Source organism: Ambystoma mexicanum, chromosome 11, assembly GCF_040938575.1.
Source record: "Ambystoma mexicanum isolate Mex_15411 chromosome 11, UKY_AmexF1_1, whole genome shotgun sequence".
NCBI classification, from domain to species: Eukaryota; Metazoa; Chordata; class Amphibia; order Caudata; family Ambystomatidae; genus Ambystoma; species Ambystoma mexicanum.
The window spans coordinates 763,677,432-763,696,351 of NC_090934.1; the positions used below are offsets into that span (position 1 = coordinate 763,677,432).

The following is an 18,920-nucleotide window of genomic DNA, read 5'->3' on the forward strand; positions in this document are numbered from 1 at the left end:
CTATTGGATTGCGCCTTTCTAATGGGTCGTTCAGAGGTGTGTTTGGTAAATCTATCAATGAGGTAGAGGGGAGCCTTGTTAGAGAGACATTTGTGAGTAAGGTTGAGTGATTTGAACTTGATTCTGTCATTTATGGAGAGCATGTTGGTGGCACGTCTCACATGGGAAATGTGCTGGGATTTGGGAATACCTATGGCAGATCTTAAGACATTATTTCGGAGTGTCTGGAGTTTATTGGTATTATGTTTGCTGGTACCCAAATTAAGGGTGTTACAGTAGTCCAGTTTGGAGAGGATTAGGGCTCTCGCAATTGTGATGCACCTTTCCGTAGACAGGAAAGGTCTGCATGCATATATCAGTTTGCACGTGTAGCTAGTGGCAGAGGCTGTGGCATTGATATGTTTATTGAGGTTGAGTGCAAAGTCAAGGAAGAATCCTAAGGTTTTTACTTCCTCGGATACTTTGATCTTAATTCCATCAATGGTGATGGAATTGTATTGGGGCGAGAGTTTAGTAAATCTGTTGGGAGACCCAACGATTAAAAGATCAGTCTTTTCATCCTTAAGGCATAAACCATGGGTGGCCATCCATGTTTGTATGATGAAGTATATTTTATTAATCATGGTTACATCTGCGACATAGTCTCCTTGGATGGGTATGAGAATCTGGGTGTCGTCAGCATAGTTGGTGTATGAGACACCCAGATTGTCAAGTATGCCGAAGAGGGACTTAGTAAATATATTATACAGGGTTGGAGAGACACAAGAACCCTGGGGTCCACCACATGTGATGGGTACTGGGTCTGCTGCAGAGGAAGGTGAGAAGACTCATTGATCTATTGTCCAGAAAATAGCTTATCCATGTGGTGGCTTCCTTGGAGAAGTGGGTGACTGTTTTTAAGTGGTTGCAGAGGACTTTATGATCGACCAGGTCGAACACGGCAGATACGTCCAGAAGGAGAAAGATGGATTCTTCTCCTTTGTCTTTCCAGTCATCTAGTTGATTCTTCAGGTCAATAAGGGCAGTCTCTGTCCCTAGTCTGGGTCTGACGCCTGATTGCCGAGTGCCCAATAGTGTCGTGAGCGGTTTTCTGAAGGTGGGTGGACCACTTTCACGCAAAACAATTTCGGCAGTGAGTTCCAGATTTTGGTAGCTAGTAGGGAGAAGGAGGTTCCTCCCTGCCTTTCCTTACTGTAGCTAGGAACCCATACTAGAGCAGCCTTAATGACCCTCAAGTCCTCGATGATGCGTAGTTGTGGAATTTTCTTATGAAGGGGACTTGGCTCTTTCCATGGTATGTGCGATGGGCGATGCAGATGGTTCTGAAGTGCATACCTTTCATGATGGGGAGCCAATGGAGAGTGCGCAGTGCAGGGGTAGTATGCTCAAACCTTTTCTTTCTAAGGAGTTTTTTCGCTGCTGGCTTTCGGCCTCTGTAATTTTTCCATGAGGTATTCTGGAGGACTGAGATAGGCTGTTTGCATAGTCCTGTGCTGAAAGAACTAGTGATGTCACTTCCATGATTTGTAGGTAAAGGCTAGATAGGGCATGATGTGTCACAGAGTGCAAAGTTGGAAAAAGCAACTTATGACAATGCCTCCCGCTGCCGTTCACACAGGAGGGAAACTGCTGCCCATTGTGGTTCCAAGGTTCTTTACTGTGGGTGACGGTCCTGGGCATGGGTCCTTCTTGTCAGCCCAAAAGGGTCAGGTGATGTTTGATGCAGCCACAGTACAATTCATGAGTTCTATTTTGGTGGGGTTGGAGTGCAGTCTGTTTGGTCTCATGCATGTCTCCACCTGTACCAGGCATGTTTTCAGGTTTGGGGAGTCTGTTCATCAGTTGTTCTTGAGTCTGTATATTATTTGTGGGCCGTTAAAGTAACTGTAGTAGTGATACCAGCCAGACTGATGAGGTCCAGGAGGGGAGTTATGCACATGTTGAACAGAAGAAACAAAGGTTGGATCCTTGGAGTACCACCAAGATACGTAGGCTTGGCTGGGGTGGGTAGAGAGCCATGATGGGCATTTTGGTTCTCCTAGTGAAGAATGAGGTGGACCAGCAACACAAAACCCATTTTATTTGAGGAAGAACCCCGTGGTTGATGGTATAAAAGGCTTCCGAAATGTCCAGTAGGGTGAGTTCACATTGCATTGTTTTTGAGCATGTTTCTGATTGAGCAGAGTACCTATTCTGCACCCCTCATTCGCCTAAAACCCTCCTGGGCTTCATGCAGTAAGTTGTTCATCTCAACCTAAGGTTATGTTATGTTATGTTATCATTTTCATACCAAGGTAGCGTACCAAGGCACAGCGCAACTGACACCAAAAAGGCAACCTAGCGCTAATGACTGAGACAACCCCTAAGTAGAAGAGAATTTAAAAAGGAGGGCCTTTAAGGACTTTCTAAATTGCAGATGGACAGCCATGAAATGAAGAGCAATAGGCCGGGCATTCCATAATTTGGAAGCCCTCACCGAAAAGGAGCGGCCACCAATCCTAGCACCACGAAATCTGGGCACAGTAAGTAGAAAAAGATCTTTAGACCGCAGCAAACGGATGGGAACATAAGGCCAAACTTTCCACTGCAGATACTTAGGGCCCACAGCATGGAACGCCCTGTGCACAAGACAGAGATCTAAAATGCACACGTTTGGTCACTGGAAGTCAACGGAGAGGCGCAGAACTGGAGAACCATGATTCTTGAAGGAAACACTGGTAGCAAACCGGGCAGCGGAATTCTGAAGAATCTGGAGATGATGCAACAGATAATCAGGTTGCGCCAAATAGAGTTACAGTAATCGATCCGGCTAAGGACCAAGGCAGCAACCACTAGAGCGTGGAGATGGAAAGGGATCCACTTTAATACCTTCCTGAGAATCATCAGCTGAAAATGACCAGCTTGACACACTGAGCTGATCTGGGATGACAGACAGGGAAGCAAACAGTTTAATTCCAAGATTCTTAAACACAGGGACAGCAGCATGGAAAGAACCAAACGAGGACGGCCAGAGCAACGGGACCCAGGGGGAAGTAGCAAGAGCAGAGCCCAGAACCAAAACCTCAATTTTATCCCCATTCAATTTCAGCCAATTATCAGAGGACTAACCCTGAGTTGCATGAAATACACTAAATATCAAAACCAGTGGGATACTTCACTGGAGATCAAGTAATTGAGGAAGGGTAGAAAGATAGACGTAATTTCAGGCTGTTTAGTGATTCCATGCGTAAGGGTGAGCTTTCTTAGCTTTGATGATTGTAGGCCTGTCAAACAAAACTTCTGATTTTGGGCAAGTTTGTCTGCTCATAAGTTGTCTGCTCCAATTTCTTTTTTCATGTGGTTTAATAAGGGGGGTGATCCATTTAGCCGGTTTCTCATCTGTGAGCTTCTAAATGGCTTTTTCAGAGCTATGCAGTCCATGACAGAGTTTATGCAATTTTAGAGTTTCCCTAATGGTGGTGTAGTCGGTGCATCCACTCTAATATTGGGTTTGTTTGCTTTGAGTCTTTCCATTAGGGTGTTTGGTTGTATGTCATTCCAAGATTCAGTCAGGGAGTAGGTCCTTTGGATGGGTCCACGAATGGATGCACCTTTGTAAAAATTGTAAATGGGATAGATAGATGATCTGCCCAAGAAAGGTTAACTGAAGAGCAAACAAGTAATAAGCGAATGTGGCAATTAGACTTGAATCAGCTGCGCTTACCAACTGAATTTAAAGGGGGATTGAAATACAATAGGTGAAATCTGCAGCACGTGCTCTCGCAGAGAAGGACCCTATGCCCCACGAGTCCTGCAAAACATATAAATCAACAAGTAAACAACCACACTGCACTGAAAAGGGAAAGGTCTGCCCGTTGGCGTATCATTAATACGCCAATGGGCAGACTATTTGAGTCTAAAATAACAATCTTCACCACACTGCGATTCTATGTTGAGATCGCAGCAGCTTCATAACAATTACCCACCGTACGGGTTGTGTCATAAGAATTTGTTTCAGTTTGGAAGCCTGTGAGGTTGAAAGGCGTGTTGTGCATTCTCTGATAAAATTGGGTCTTTTTGTCGCATTCCCTTCTCAGCGCAGTGTGGTTGTGTACTTGTTGATTTAACTGAAGAGGAAACCCTGACAATGCTCATATTACAGAAAATGCCATCCAGTGTGTGACCACGTATGTAACCATGTGTTTGATGCAACGTGGCAAGATCTGCTGCGAGGGACCTTGCTATAGGATTGTCCTCTTGTTTGAGGCAGTTGAAGTCTCAGAGTAAGATGAGGTCTTGGTGATCCGCAAATAAGTTTGCAACTGAGTCTATGAGTTTGCTGGTGAAGGTGAGCTGTAGAACAGTGGTCTGTAGATAAGGAGGAGGCTTAGTAATGAGGTCTCAAAGGTTGAGCAGGTAAGAATAAGTGATTCAATTGGGCTGCTGTCAATTGTAAAGGGTGAACAATTTATTTGGTTTGAAGAGAAACCAGAGTATGTCAATTGTAGAAATTGAGGCTTTGACTGGGTCTCTTTGGGCCAGCATGGTCCCTCCTCCATTCCTACTGGAATGTCTGGAACATTTGATCGTATATCCTGGCAGGTTACTTTCATGAATGACTGGTGATTGATTATCACAGAGTGCCTGCTGAGTTTTTTGTGTTCGCTGTTTCTGCTACTTTGTATCCTGTTTGAGCAGTCTTTCTTTGATGTTCGTAGTGAAGGAGGAGCTCTCGACACAAATACTGGGAACCTCAGAGCTGCTGTCGGCCTGAGAACTCTGCAGAATCCTGCATCCAACTGAATGTGCTGAACGGAAGCAAGGTAGGATTGTAACTGTATTGTAACTGAACTTGCTGAGTAATTGACATTTAACGGGAGGGATGAGTGAGGCGTCACAATTTTGATCTTCAATTCTCATATTAAAGCGATTAAGCCTTTTTCTGCTTTTTCTTCTGACTGCCTGATGCTTTTGCTGAATGAATTCAGAGAACACAGAGAACTGAGTGAACAATGTTTTCAACTGTGTACTGACTTTACAAAGTTTATCTACCTTGAACATTTGAACAAATTTGAACAGATTTATTTTTGGGTGATCGTGTGATTGAGTTTTTGTACCCTTTGAGCCAACATTCAGGGTAGATTACAGCTACTCGTTCTGCTCAAATTTGACTAGAATTTGCTTGAAAAGACATTGGCGACTGCAGGGTATTTAGCCTTTGAGTCAACAACCCGTTTGCTTTTAGCTTTGACCTAATAATCCAGCTGCTTTATACACAATCTCTTTTACTCTTTGAGGAAATAATATGGGGCAATCTCAGATAGTAGCCTAGTGAAAATTTGAGGCTGTGACTGGCAATAATTGTTTTTGGCGACTGCAGAGTATATAAAAGGACTTGACTCTTGTGGTTGGGTTCTGGATATGACCTCTCGTGCAGGCATGAGAAGTCAAACTGGTGCTAACTTGGATAGAAATGCAGGATCTTCTCCTAATGATCTATCTGAAGAGCCCAGGTGTGCAAATCTATCGGAAAGAGGCTCTTTTCCTCACGTAGTCAAAATCGTAGCTACTGTGCTACATAATTTGGGTGATCGACCAACGCTTGCACACGCCTCTGAAGAAATGGAAACACCTTTCCGATTATGTGGACCAGTGAATAAGGAGCAACAAAGCCGCCCGTGAAATAAAACGCTCTCCAACCTAAAGCAGTGGTTCGGGCAATTCTGTCTACCATCGTGGGTCAGCAAATCACTAATTTATTTCCAATATCTACTGGCATAAGCACATAAATTAGATTGGTGGTCCCAATCTATTTTAGCTTATAGTACTTTGGAATGCTGCTAAATGTTTAGCGTATTGCGCGTGAAATAGTGATTTTACTGCTGACATTGGGACTTTTACAATATAGGACACCACACTCGCGGTCAGTCCTCTTTCTTTTGCTGTGAGGGGGCGGTCTTTGCCTCTCCTCCCTTTCTACATACACATTTGTGTTGCACTTTTCACCCGTGCAGTGGACGGGCCAGCTGGTGTACTGTTAGCACACCGAACGGATGTGGGTGGAGGGCCAATTTGTCACTCCAGGGGTTATCTTCTTTTGGTGGCCCCGCCAGGTACGCAGTTTCCTCCTGGGTGGGATGAGGCCCTTCCTAAGGATAGTGTACCGGGGGGCAGCTGCTGAGCATGGTGGAAGCTAATACACTCGCGTTGCCTTTATTGTTGTTAAACACCTACGCCTGTACTGTTGGCGAGAAGTCCGGATAGAAGTGGACGGTGTCGCCGTCATACTGTAGCTCGCCCTTTTCTCTCGCCAGTCGTAAAACATTGTCTCAGTCTTTATAATTAATTAATTTAGCTATGATGGGGCGTGGTGGGGCTTCCGGGGACGGCCTCGTTGCTGGGATCCTATGGGCTCTTTCCACCACGAACAGACGAGAGAGGGCTCCAACTCCGAAGATTTCTGTGCACATCGCCAATACGTGGTTTTCCATTTTATTTTGCATTTGTTGTTCTCTGACACAGATGATTCTGAAATTCTTGCTCCAAGACCGTCCCTCTAGGTCTTCATTTCGTGCGTTTGCTATTTTCATTTGGGATTCTAGCGTGGAGACTCTGGTGACTAGGGCCGCAGTACTGTCGTCAAGGTCGGGCACACGTTGCTTCACTGTGTCGAGCCACTCAGCATGGGTGTCCAGTCGGTGTTGTAACTGGTCCACCTTGGAGGAGAGGCTATCGATTTTGTTATCCAGGCCTCCGATTCCTGCTTTCAATTCTAGGAGAATTTCTCGGATATCGAAAGGTTTGGAAGGGTCAGCTTCCTGAGGTGGTGTGACAGTTGGAGGTTCCGGTTCGCAGCCGCGCTGTGATGGTTTTGACAAGGGACCAGCGTCAAAGTTCAGCTTTGTTTGAGATTTATCGGATTTTCCCATGATTCTTGTGTCTTTATGGACATTCTCATTCTACTAGTAACTGTGAGGCAAGGGGTATTGTTCTGCTCTGAGGTTGCTTATGTTTAAGCCGACGAGGGATCGACATGGTTGTGTTCTGCAGTTGGGCAGAGGCAGGCTATTTATCGACTTTGCTGCAGGGGTTGAGCATTTTACAGCTGTATGGCTGAAGCGTATTTGGGGTGGTGTATTTCTGGGAAAGCTGGTGTGGCTGTGACAGTGTGCAGGATGATGTTCTAGTAAGCCGCTTTTGTTGTGATAGTTGTCGACTGATCAGAGGTTTGCTTGCGTAGCCTGCAGCACGGGCAAAGGGTCCGCAGTGGGAGCGGGGTTGGACCGATTGCTGTGATTCCTCGCCGTTCTGTTCTGCCAGGAGTATGGGACTTTACCTTGGCGTTTCCACATTGCCTGTCTTCACTGCTTTTCCAGGCTTACTGGCGGACCTGTGGAGGCCTAGTGGTCTATATAAACGTTAAGACCCCTTGTATGTAGTTAGAGTGTGAAAGGATCTGTGTTGATCAAAGGCGTGCAGTCTCAGTGGTGTGAGGCCTCTTGGTACTAGGCCGGGTGAACCATCCCCCCCTTGTCGTTCGCCTTGGCCGCCGTGCTTCTCGCACAAAGTTTTGCCTGTGAGGTTGCTGGCGACTGTTTCAGTTGAGGCAGGGCCGAATCCAAAATGGCGGCCGGCAGGCGTTATTGATTTTTTATTAAAATTGCGCTGGTATGCGATCAAAAGGCATGGGGGTGACTTGTGGGGGTAGCTGCGCTCTGTGGGCTTTCACCTCGTAATACGGCTCCTGTCGTCGGCTGGTCGTGCGTGTCTCCCAATTGCACAGATCAGAGCCTCTGTGGGGTCTGTTGAGCCACTCTGTTCCACTTTCCTCGCTTCGGCGCCACCGACCACACTTCTGTGTGTCTTGTCACTGTTCCAGTCGGTCTGCGGGATCCCGCTTCTGAGTTTCTGTGGCGGTTGCCTATCTCGCCGCCTTTGCTGTTGTTGGAACCCTCCAGCGATTGTTGTTGCCATCAGGGTTAGGCTGCGCGGGTGTGGGCGGCCCAGGAGGTGTTGGAGCTGCAGTGATCTGTGCCTTCCCGACTGCCCTTGATTCGGGGTGCAGCAGGGGCAGGCAGCAACGGCTGTATTTTCGCCAGGGAAGCGGGGGAGGCTGTCTAGCTTGCCGGGTATGTTCTTCCAAGGGGGCGCAGGGCGCCAGTGAAGCGTATGCCCCAGTTGTCTGTTGGCGCTCGCAGGGTCACTGCTGAAGAGGCTGGCCGCTCGATTGCCGCTTCAGCCGATCTCCGGGGGGGGCTCCCACCTGGTGCCGGTCTTTTCTGTGGTCTCCCTGCGTTGGGTGTGACCGAGAACGGTGCCGCATGCCGCCAGCCGCAGGGAGGTGCCTGGGGTAAAAGAGACCCCAGGCCAGTTGCCACCATGGTGTCGGGCTCCACTCGCCCCTCCTGTTGGGTTGTGGGAGATCGGGTGATTGCGGGCGTGTCGGGCTGCGCTTCAGTCCGTGGGGGGCTCGATTCACCACAAATTTCAGCTTCTTCGTTTAAGATACTTATTGGCACTGCATGCGGGTGCTGGATCGGGTTGGATTGCCACCGGTGTATAGAGATTAGTCAGGATTAATTACGGCCGCATCGGAGCTCACCAAGGAGCGGCCATCTTGATTGGCTCTCTAGCACCCTCTAACACTCAGGATAATAACAATGCTATTAGCCAAGTGAATGCAGTGCCTGAACCAGTGTGGGTTAAGTTTTTTTTAAAAGCTATACACACCAAGGATGGTCGATGTGGTTTGTCAGATCATGAGGGGGGGGACTAACAGTGGCTTATGCCAGTTGAAGTTGGAGAGGTCTTTAAAATCATACAGAGTTGTAAAATATCGAGGGCTCCGGGCCTGAATGTGTTAAATAACAGCACACTAAAAGCAGACCCAGTGAAGTGCACCAATGCTTTGATTGTTTTATTTAAGAGCATTGTTGCCCTAAGCATTTCCCCAAAATCCTGGGAGGATGCCCCTGTCGTCCCTATTTTTAAGAGAGGCGCGCAAAATCCTGGGAGGATGCCCATGTCGTCCCTATTTTTAAGAGAGGCGCAAGGATAGAACTGATAAATTACTGTCCAATCTCTTTAATTGATGTGGGCAGAAAGATCTTTGCGTCCCTCTAATTGCAACATCTTGTGGCTTGGGCCTGCTCTGTTCATAGACTACAAAAAAACAGACAGCATTCAGAAAGGGCCCCTTAACCAATATTAACGGTTTAGCGCCGAGAGCAATTCAGAAACCGGCGTGGGCAGACCCGTCTCGTAGTACATATTTGGCCTTAATAGATCTGTCAGCGGCTTTTGACAGAGTCGACCATAGAAGACTTCGGTGGCAACTCAATGCATGGGGAATACCGAACGGTCTATTGAATCTTATAATGAGGTTTCATGCAAAGACAGGTATTAGGGTGAGATTGAACAATGAGGGACTTTTATCTAGAAGAATAGAACCAAATTCAGGTTTAAAATAGGGGTGCGTTTTGGTGCCCTGTCTTTTCAATTTTTATGTTTCTGATATTAATGATTCTCTGCCCCCCGCTGCAATTATTCCTCCAAACTGGGCAATTTTAACATTTCTTGGCTGGCTAACGCTGACGATTTCCTGCTCTTTGACAATTCTGGGTGGGTTTACAACAGCTCTTAAACGCATTTTCTCTTTACGCAAATGAAAACGGACTACTGATTATCCCATCCAAGACTAAGATTCTGGCATTGTCAAAGGGCAGGAAACGCGGCTCACGGTCATGGTCATTCGAAAATACAATGTTAAAACCTTCATTGAGTATGACCTATCTGGGCTTCCACATTTCTGCACAGCCAATGTGTTATATCCGCCAGCAGGTACTGGTCCAAAGGGTGAAGGCTCTATCCATGCAAATGGTAAAGGTTGACCGGAAATATGGCCGTTTTTCATTCAAACCTGTAATACATTTTTTTGAGGGGAAAGTAGTTCCCAAATTACTTTATGGAATGGAACTTTACTCGGACACTACCGTAAAATGGTTGGATTCACTAAAAGGATCAATGTGGCATTGACTCTTAAAAATACCAAGCGCTCTAGCAACCGCCGCCATAAGACCCAAACTAGGTCTTCTATTCCTTCACTCCTGTGCCCAATGGAGACTGGTAGCACTTTCTCGTAGTTGAATCCCTCCAATCCCTGATACTCTTTATGAAGAGATTACATTTTGCATTGAGTATGTCTGCCCGAATGGAGAGGCAACACATTTTGTTCATCATACAAGATCGACTTGTGAAGTAATACTAGGCGATTTGAACATGGATTCAGAAGCTCTGTTATGTAATCCAGATAGGGTCAACAATACCCTCTATGACAGAGATTGGACGAATGCCACTGATGGTTTTCATGGACATTTGTCTATGAACCATCTTGCTCATGAGCCTAAAGAAAGAGGGACAATCTCGGTTTACCTATTGCAGTTTCCAAACCAATATTATTGGTCTATCCTTATGAGACTGCAGTGGAATGCATTGTTCACCAAGGAGGTCCTCCTGAGAAGAGGAATGATAACAGCAAAGGAGGACTACAGTAGATTCTGTTTGAATGAAGAATCAATAGATACAACAAAACATTTGGCAGTGTATTGCAGTGCACCTAATAATCAGAGACCGATCTTCTTGGTGAAACGGCTTAATGACATTGCCTGGTGCAATGATAAAAACTTAAGATGTTTGTGCATTGATGTTTGTGCATTGAAACAATCGCAGACGGGCTGGCGTTGTCAGCTTTTATAAAATCAATTGAGGTGAATATTTTAACTTGACATTTTGTACCCTGCTTTTCGTAGGAATTTTAGTCGGTTTGTGTTTGAATTTCTATCAAAAACTTTTTTACAAGGTAGGATTCCTTTTTGAGTATGATGATTTTAGGTTTTCATTTATTAATGGACGGTGTGTTTTTTGTAGTTGATTGTTGCAAAAGTCTTTATTTGTATAATGTTTCTATTTTTCTTTTTTGTGATTATATGGCTGTAAACGTTTTTTTAAACCAAATACAATAATAAAAATAAAAAATAAAAGATTTATACGAATCCAGGTCTTAGTTATGTAGAGTAGATCTATTTAGTCCTTCAAGAGGATGTGAAAAATATAACAGGTGTGTGTTTGGCGATTGATCGAGTGTTGATCAGAAGGCATCTGGTGAAAGCCATTTCATTGTGGTTCTTGGCAGAGTCTGGAGTGTGGGTGGGCCTTATGTTGTTCACAGTGGCTTCCCAAGCCTCCTGGTTAAGGCTTTGATTTTTTAACAGGATGGGTAGTTTCTTCTTGTGGTCGGGTCCATCTTGCTGGCATCCTCCAGTATTGGTTAATGCTGTTCCTAGTTGTCTCGAGACAAAAGGAGTAGTAACCAGAGGCTCTTGTGGTTGTGACCACCGTTGCTGAGAGGAGATTGTGACTTGTTACTCTGCACACTATTTCTTTCTGGAATTTGGTGGGCTGGTCAAAATAGCTTGTCTCGGGTGGGTATTTCAAGCGATATCTAGATATATAATTTGTTAGAGGTCTCTGAAGGTGTGGCACTGGGTTCCCTCCAGGGCATATGGTGGCTTGATCTCTGGGAGCTACAAACGCGGCTTCCATTATTTGCTTTTGCTGTTATGTATGGTTCCTTGGCATGTTTCAGCATGCCTTCGTGAAAAGCAGAGGATTTGGCTGAAGCTAAAGGGGTTGGAAAGAGGATATATGAGGGGGTGCGGGTGGTTAATACTTACCTTTGTAGTCGTTTGTCAGACTGAGCTGCGAGCAGAATCTTGAAGCACCCTGTTTTTTGACAAACCAAAACTAGTCTATCTATGCATTGAGATTGCCAAGCAACAAGATAAAAAAAAAGGTCCAGCTGTACAATTAAATTACTTTGGTCTCAGACATCTAGATATTGGTTTATGTTGCAATTTTACTTTACCTGTCAGCAAAATATGCTATCAATGCTGGTCATGCCATATATTTTGCATTTCTGTATGTAGCCGTTATCAGTCTGGGTATGCTGTCAGGTGGCATGGAGAAGAATAGAATAGTAGCAATACAAATGGGGTCTACAGCAGAAAGAGGAGTAGCTCTATTTATGGGGCAAGCTTTAAGAGCAGCAGAGTGAAGCAAGCTGGCTGTGGGATCAAGTTATCAGGCAACAGACATGTTAAATAAACTATGGTTATATGTGATTTTATCGAGGGTAAAATCAGAGTGGTAAATTTCAACGAAGCCAAAATACCGAAAAAAGACTTTTTTTATGTGGGGGCTCTTCACCCAGGCCCCCCGTTTTTCTAACCCTTTAACCCCATACCAACCCATTTAAACCCTTACCCCACTAAATATATATATATATATATATATTGTAATTCATATTTTTGGTATTGCTCAGTATTATGGTTCTGGTTTTGTTTTCGGTAAAATGACTGGATACCCGATCTATGTATAGAGATTTTAATGTAGTAAGGCACATCCAAACTAGCTATGCAAAGGCCTAAGTAGGTGGCAGCAGCATAGATTTGCATCACAATGTGTGGTTAGGAACCGCATTATCAGGGCGATTGGACAAACAGTGTACACATTGCACTGGTCTTGTCTAGAAGTCAATACAGCTCACAGTACACAACATACAAGGCGCTTCACCGAGTCCACGCGAATGCAGAAGCCCAGCAGAAGCAACGCAACGCCCTCCGTCTATGCTACTTAAAAATGCAGAACCTGGTATAACTGCAGCAAGACTGTACATAAAGGGAATGGTCTCCGTCAGGGCTGCTGAAGTGCACCGAATACATGCAGCAAGGCAATAGAAGAAGAGCTCGGAGCTCAGTCTGGGATTCGAAAAGCGGTGGATTCGTCTATGTCACTGAAATGCAGAGCACTGCAGGGCAAGTCAGGCCAAGTCATGCCGGCAGGGGAGTCACATGCAGAACACAGTACAAGTAATACGGAGAGGTGTCTTTGGTACACCTGGACGTACACCTCAGCATGAGCCAAGCAATGGGGTCTGCCTGGTACAATGCAGTGGACCTGTGTCCGAAAGACTCTAGATTAAGCAGTGCAGTTAGCTTATTTATTTATTTATTGTTCACTTATTTAAAAGAGGTGTGAGCTAGGTCTATGGTACCAAGATTCAGAGCAATGCAAATGGTTCTGCCTGGTGACCCAGAAGTAGGGCGGGGTCTACTATGCGATGAGCTGTGCTTGGAGCCCCAAAGGTCGAGCGCAGTTTAGGTGATGCAACGAGCCCCGTCTGGGGAGCTAAAAGCAGTGCGCAGGCTGTGCAATACAGTGCGTCTTTCTGGCACACTTGTGTAGAAGGAAAAGAGCCTAGGCGAGCCGAGGGACATCTAGCGTTAGCACAGTATAGGCAGTGTAATGCAAAGGACACCAAAAGTGTGCACTGTAGTCTGGGTGACACCTAGATGTATAGAGGTGCATAGTAAAATTTGATGGGTTTTATCTGGGGTAGCTAGATGCAGGCTATAGTATGCTGTTGCCCTGTGTGGTTTACCCTAGAAATGCCCATGTGCAGGCCCCAAAGTGGCAGAATGCTGTACCCTTAATTCTGGTGGCATGCAGATACCGGATATAATATAACACAGGTGGCTATAACCTGTGATGCAGAGCACACCGTGGCGCAAAGGTAATCTTATCCATGTGATGGGTTCTCTGGTGGTGGCAACAGTAGCATCGCTATGGGCGTGCAATGGATTCTCTGGTAGCAGTGCGGCCATAATATGGAAACGTTGGTGTTCTGCTCGTTTCTCTGTCTGCTGGGAGAGAGGGTGGCAGTAGCAAAACGAGACCAGTAAGATAGATAAACAAGCATTGGCAATGCCAACAGTTTCGGCTTTTGTGTCGACATGGGAAAGGCATTTGCCAGGCACTGCGGTAATGGTACTAACTGGCCAATAAAAAAAGCAGCTGTAAAATGGTGCAAGTGCCTGGGCAATGGGCATACAATTGTAGTGCCTGGAAAATGGCTAATGCATATACACGCCGAATCATTTGCCTTTGACAGTGATTTTTTTTTTTTATTGGGACTTCGGTGAAGGACAAGCAAATAAAGTGGCTGAAGGCAGACCTGGTTAAGACATCTTTTACACTAGTAGTACGCTTAAAGCTCCAATTGGGTCATTAGTCAATTGATTGCTAATTCATTGTGATCTTCTTTGGATATATTTATGCTTTTAGTATATGTTGATTTTTCTTAATGCTGTTTTCTACGTTATTGCAGTGTAATCATTAATTAAAAAAAAGTAAAATGAAGTCATTAACTCTCAGAAGACTGCTTTGAAAAAACACTGGCAGGCACTTTGAGCATTGAGATTGATGGCACGGCTTGGTAAGTGTAGCTCAAAGAGATCCCAGCAGAGTGTGTTTTCAGTGGAAAGGGGCAATAAATGGGTGGAAAGGGCCATATGGATCATAATGGCCTTGGGCAGTCAATGGGTGGGTAAATAACCAACTACAGCCATTGTGTGTCCCTCCTCAAATACCATCTCCTCCTAGCTGCACTCCAATGCAATACTTTTGGCTCATAGGTGGCGCTTTAGCCAAAACAAAACATAAGGCCAATGGGGGTTGGGGCGCAGTGGCGCACTCAATGTATGTGTAGCATGCCGAAGTGCAGTTTGGATGTGTGCTACAAAGCAGGTGGCAGTGGGAGCAGAATCTATGCAGTGATGCCGGTGACATGTGTGTGGGAGCAACCAATTGTGGTAAAGGAAGTTGGGGAGGGGAGGAGGAAGGCAAGGGGGCAAACAATGGAGGGTGAAGAGTGTTTGGAGAGGATACTAAGCCCAGTAAGATAGTTAAAGAAACTCGGTTGGCGATGCTAGAGTATTCACCAAATCGGCAGAAGTCCAAAGTGCAGTTATCTTTAACAGAAAATACTCCAAGAAAAACTTTAAAATGAAAACAATTGTACCTTTTTCCTATTGGCCATGAAGTTGGGAAATAGCAACATGTAGCTTACATCGCAACATCGTGGTATAAAGTGTTATAAAAAATAAGTTATTATTTTTCTTTTATTGTAGATATTTAATTTAGCGTGGGCATCACAAAGAGCAGCAGAGCGCGTCAAAAGAGCATTTCATGGAAGCCCAAGCATTTCATAGATATGGTGCTGTCCATGGAATAGGGGGAGTGAACTGCAACCTTTAGCTCTCTTCATGTTTTGGATTACAACTCCCAGTGGTGCTAGCCAGCTTTCTGAACGGTGAGGCATCGTGGGAGTAGTAGTCTGAAACATCTGGACAGGAGCAGATTGCAGATCCCAGACTATGGGTGGAAATGAATGAACCTACCAGCATGCCAAACAAGCATGCTCCTGTCTGCGCTCTTTCTTCTGCTGCTTTGGTTGATCATCCATGGGCTGGCTGCCGATGCGCTGCATGTCATATCAGTGGTCTGTGACACCCACCCTCAAGATATCCCCTCCTCGGAAACTGCGGTTCATAGACACATGCTGGCATTGAGATGTCATTAGTCATGTTAGACCAGCGTGAGAGTAGCCTGGACACAGCTGTATGCCACGGGAAAAAAATAATTATTGTTAAAAAGTAGCTTGTCAGATATAATCAATACGGTAAGGCCCAATATGTCGCCCTCATAATTCCAACGGCGGAAATTCCGATTTTTTTAACACCCCCCTTACACCACATATATATGTGAGGGGGTATGTGATATTATAGTAATATGGGGGATTGCGAGGGTCTCCCCCGCATATATGTGGTGTACAAGGGGTTAAAAAAAAGTCTGCATTTTCGGCCGTCGGGAATTATGGGGGTCGCAGTGATCACATAGATCCATCAATACTGGTAGATATGAGGACCGTTTCGATGAGCTTTTTTGTTAAAACACATTTCGTATGACAAAGGTTTTCCCCTGAAGCCTGAAAGATATTCATGTTACATATTCCGATGTACATGCTATGACGTCACTTGGCGCTCACCTGCTTCAGGACGTCCAATATGAGCTCAATGAACACCTCATTGATGGCCATGGAGATGGTCTGCCGGTCCATGCCTTTGCTGAAGTGCCCATTTCCAATTAGCTCGATGAGCTCCCAGGCAGACAGGCCATTCTGCTTGGAATCCAGGCCAACCTTGTAATCCTCGAAGTAGGCTTGTTGCCAGCCGGCTCCCATGGCTTCCGTCAGCTTCTTCAGTAGGTATTCAATCTGCAGGCAGAGAGAAGGAGAGAGAAAGTGAGAGAGAGAGAGGGCACGGTTTAATCACGCAGCAATCCCTGGTTTTAAGTACACAGGAGGTGTGTTTATGCATGGCACGTTCGGTTCCCGAAGCCCCTAGTTTCATAGACCTCCTACGAAAGTAAAGTGGGTGCCTTGTGTTCGTGTACACGTACCTCTATGCATCTGTAAACGAGCGTGTCTGTGTGGCGTTAACTGTGTTTGCGTGGATGTGTGTGCAGGGCTATTTATGTGAGAGTGTGTCTGTGAATGTATATATCGTTTAAGAATGGGGGCTTTGAGCAGGCTCGTCATCAGGGCGACACATTGTCAGCACATCGACTCTGGCAGCGGCGGATACCACGTGTGTTTGTGGAACTGAAGACTTGCTATGCTGGACACGGTGCGTCCATGTAACCGCTTACAGGCCACACGCTTCTCCGGGAAAGGACGCACAGCCTGAAATCTTTCACTGATTGCAGTTCCCGCTTGTGGCCAAAGGCATCATCCTGAGAAGCACAGCTTCTTTCTTCATTGAGAAAAGTGCACACATGACCCGCATGGGAAACCAAAGAAGCAATCTTCTACTGTCTACTCTACATGTACATTTAATTTATATTAACACAACGTGGTTTCTTTTCTCACAACATTTACCTAAATAGCATAAATAACATCAGATTCCTTGGGTTCAAGAAAGTCCTGGATTCATGGGGAGAGGGTCTGCGGTGCAAAAGTCAGTGGCTCTTCACGCTCTGAACTCCCACAGGTGGACGGAATGTAGATTATGAAATGAAGGTTTTTCTCTAGAAATACTATCTTCATGTGTATTTTCCCCACGTGCGAGGTCGCTTTACCTAGTCTCAACTCAATCCATGGGAACTGGATCAGCCAGGATTGTTTTACTAAGTACATTCTACACAGCAGCAGCATGCAAATAACATCTCTCTCTTCTCTTCAGACAAACTTCTTTTGTGGCAATGTTTTCTGCTGCATGGATTATGCACCAAATAAGGAACACCTTGGGCACCAAGCACCGTTGCTGGTTTGGGGTAAAACCATCCTGTTTTCAAAATTAAAATATTTTACGGAGAATGGTGCCCTCCTCCCACAAAACGTTTATATACCTTGCATGGTGGATTACAGCAACTCTGACTTTTCAAAAATGAAAATTCATCATCATGCTTTTTCATTTGCAAGACATTTTCTTGGCATATTTGCGTTAATTTGGTCATACATTCAAATTAAATGCAAATAAAGGGAAATTGTATATTAAAACACCTAGTGGATCTTTGTGCAAACAATGGTAAGTGCATGGAGAGGAACCCTAACATTAGTACGTGTCTGCTGTTGTGTCCTGGCTTGCAATTGCAAACATTTACAAAACTGAGTTTAAAAGTGAGAGTCAAACCAGGCGAAAAGGCCTTGCACCTTCCTTTTTTACAAAAATGTAAATGCTGCCCGCAGTGTATGCTTTGCAGACAGCACACGGAATCTGCATGTTTTTATCAGGTGGCAGGACTCCACTCCATGGGTTTAACCCATAGTGAACATTTTAAAGATATAATAAGTGGCTATAGTAGGGGCACGGTCACCACCCTATAATTATGGTGAAACCTGTTACAGTAGCAAAATAAAAGAATGGTGTGAAATAAAGAGGAACAACCCCCTTGGAATTCAGTGAAAAAAACATTAGTTGAGGTGATGTTAAGGTACCATTTAAACGCAACAAAACCCCTGCTATTCAGTTGGTGTTGGAAGCTATGCCATCTTAACCCTGAGCCATGCCATTATGCAATCCATGAGCCCAATGATGTCATCAATGATGTCATCAATGACATAACTGAAACCAAAGCACGCTGATGACATCTCAAATCGCATGACTTATGACATTACTAGAAAGTAAATATTGGTATAAAAGATTTGGGCTCCACACTCCTGAAGACTCCATTCCCACTCCTAACCCCCCCTAACCCATGCCAGTTCCTCTGCCAGCTCGGCTCTTGTCCTGTGTCCTATGTGTACAGTGCTCAGTTGATGCCAAGTTAGATTGTTACGTTATGCATACATTACTTTTGAGAATAATTCTATAGCTCGATTAGTGTGTGCTAACAAAGGAGAAACATACCATTGTAGTGTGTCAAACCATTCAAAAGATTCCTCAATTTTCCTATACAATCACATTTTTTAGCACACAAATGCATCATCTTCCTCTTCCATTGTAACCTATTGTACCGCTAAACATGTAACTATAGTTCCTCACGATTGACCTTTAATGTTTAATGTTTATTTTACAAAAACATCTCCATATTGCAATGTAAGGGCTGCATTCTCCGTGGAGGAACAGAGTTAGTTGTGATATAAAACAAATGGTTTCAGTGAACTGTTCCATCTCTTTTACAGCCCTTCCCTTCTCTAGACTGCTGCAAATTGAAAGTCATAGTTACATTACGAACATCTGTTCATTTCATTACCATGCTTTGGTGTGGACTTTTCAACATATAACTCTTTCAGTTAGACTACCATTTGACATATCCTAAAGTCACTACTTTTCAAATGGCTTGAGTTTTCAACTTAGTAGAAATGGCTTTCATGCAAAATGCATCAATTTATGGACAGAAAGATTCCAATCAAATTGGAATTTCTTTGACTGTTAGAATCTAAGGGCTAAACAGTATCATTAATTAGAAATATGAGGAGATAAATTAAGACCAAAAAAGCACTTGAGTCCCTCTACTTTTAATGTGTAACATTATTTTGTATT

At 44.7% G+C, this 18,920-nt stretch overlaps 1 protein-coding gene across 1 annotated transcript in view; it reads right to left on the reverse strand.

Annotated features, from left to right (window-relative positions):
- The window catches only part of SWAP70 (switching B cell complex subunit SWAP70), a 774,099-nt gene that overhangs the window by 278,257 nt on the left and 476,922 nt on the right, over positions 1-18,920 (reverse strand). The window contains exon 4 of the mRNA XM_069623664.1: positions 15,923-16,150. Within this exon, the coding sequence (XP_069479765.1) occupies positions 15,923-16,150 (228 nt within the window). The remainder of the gene's footprint in view (positions 1-15,922; positions 16,151-18,920) is intronic.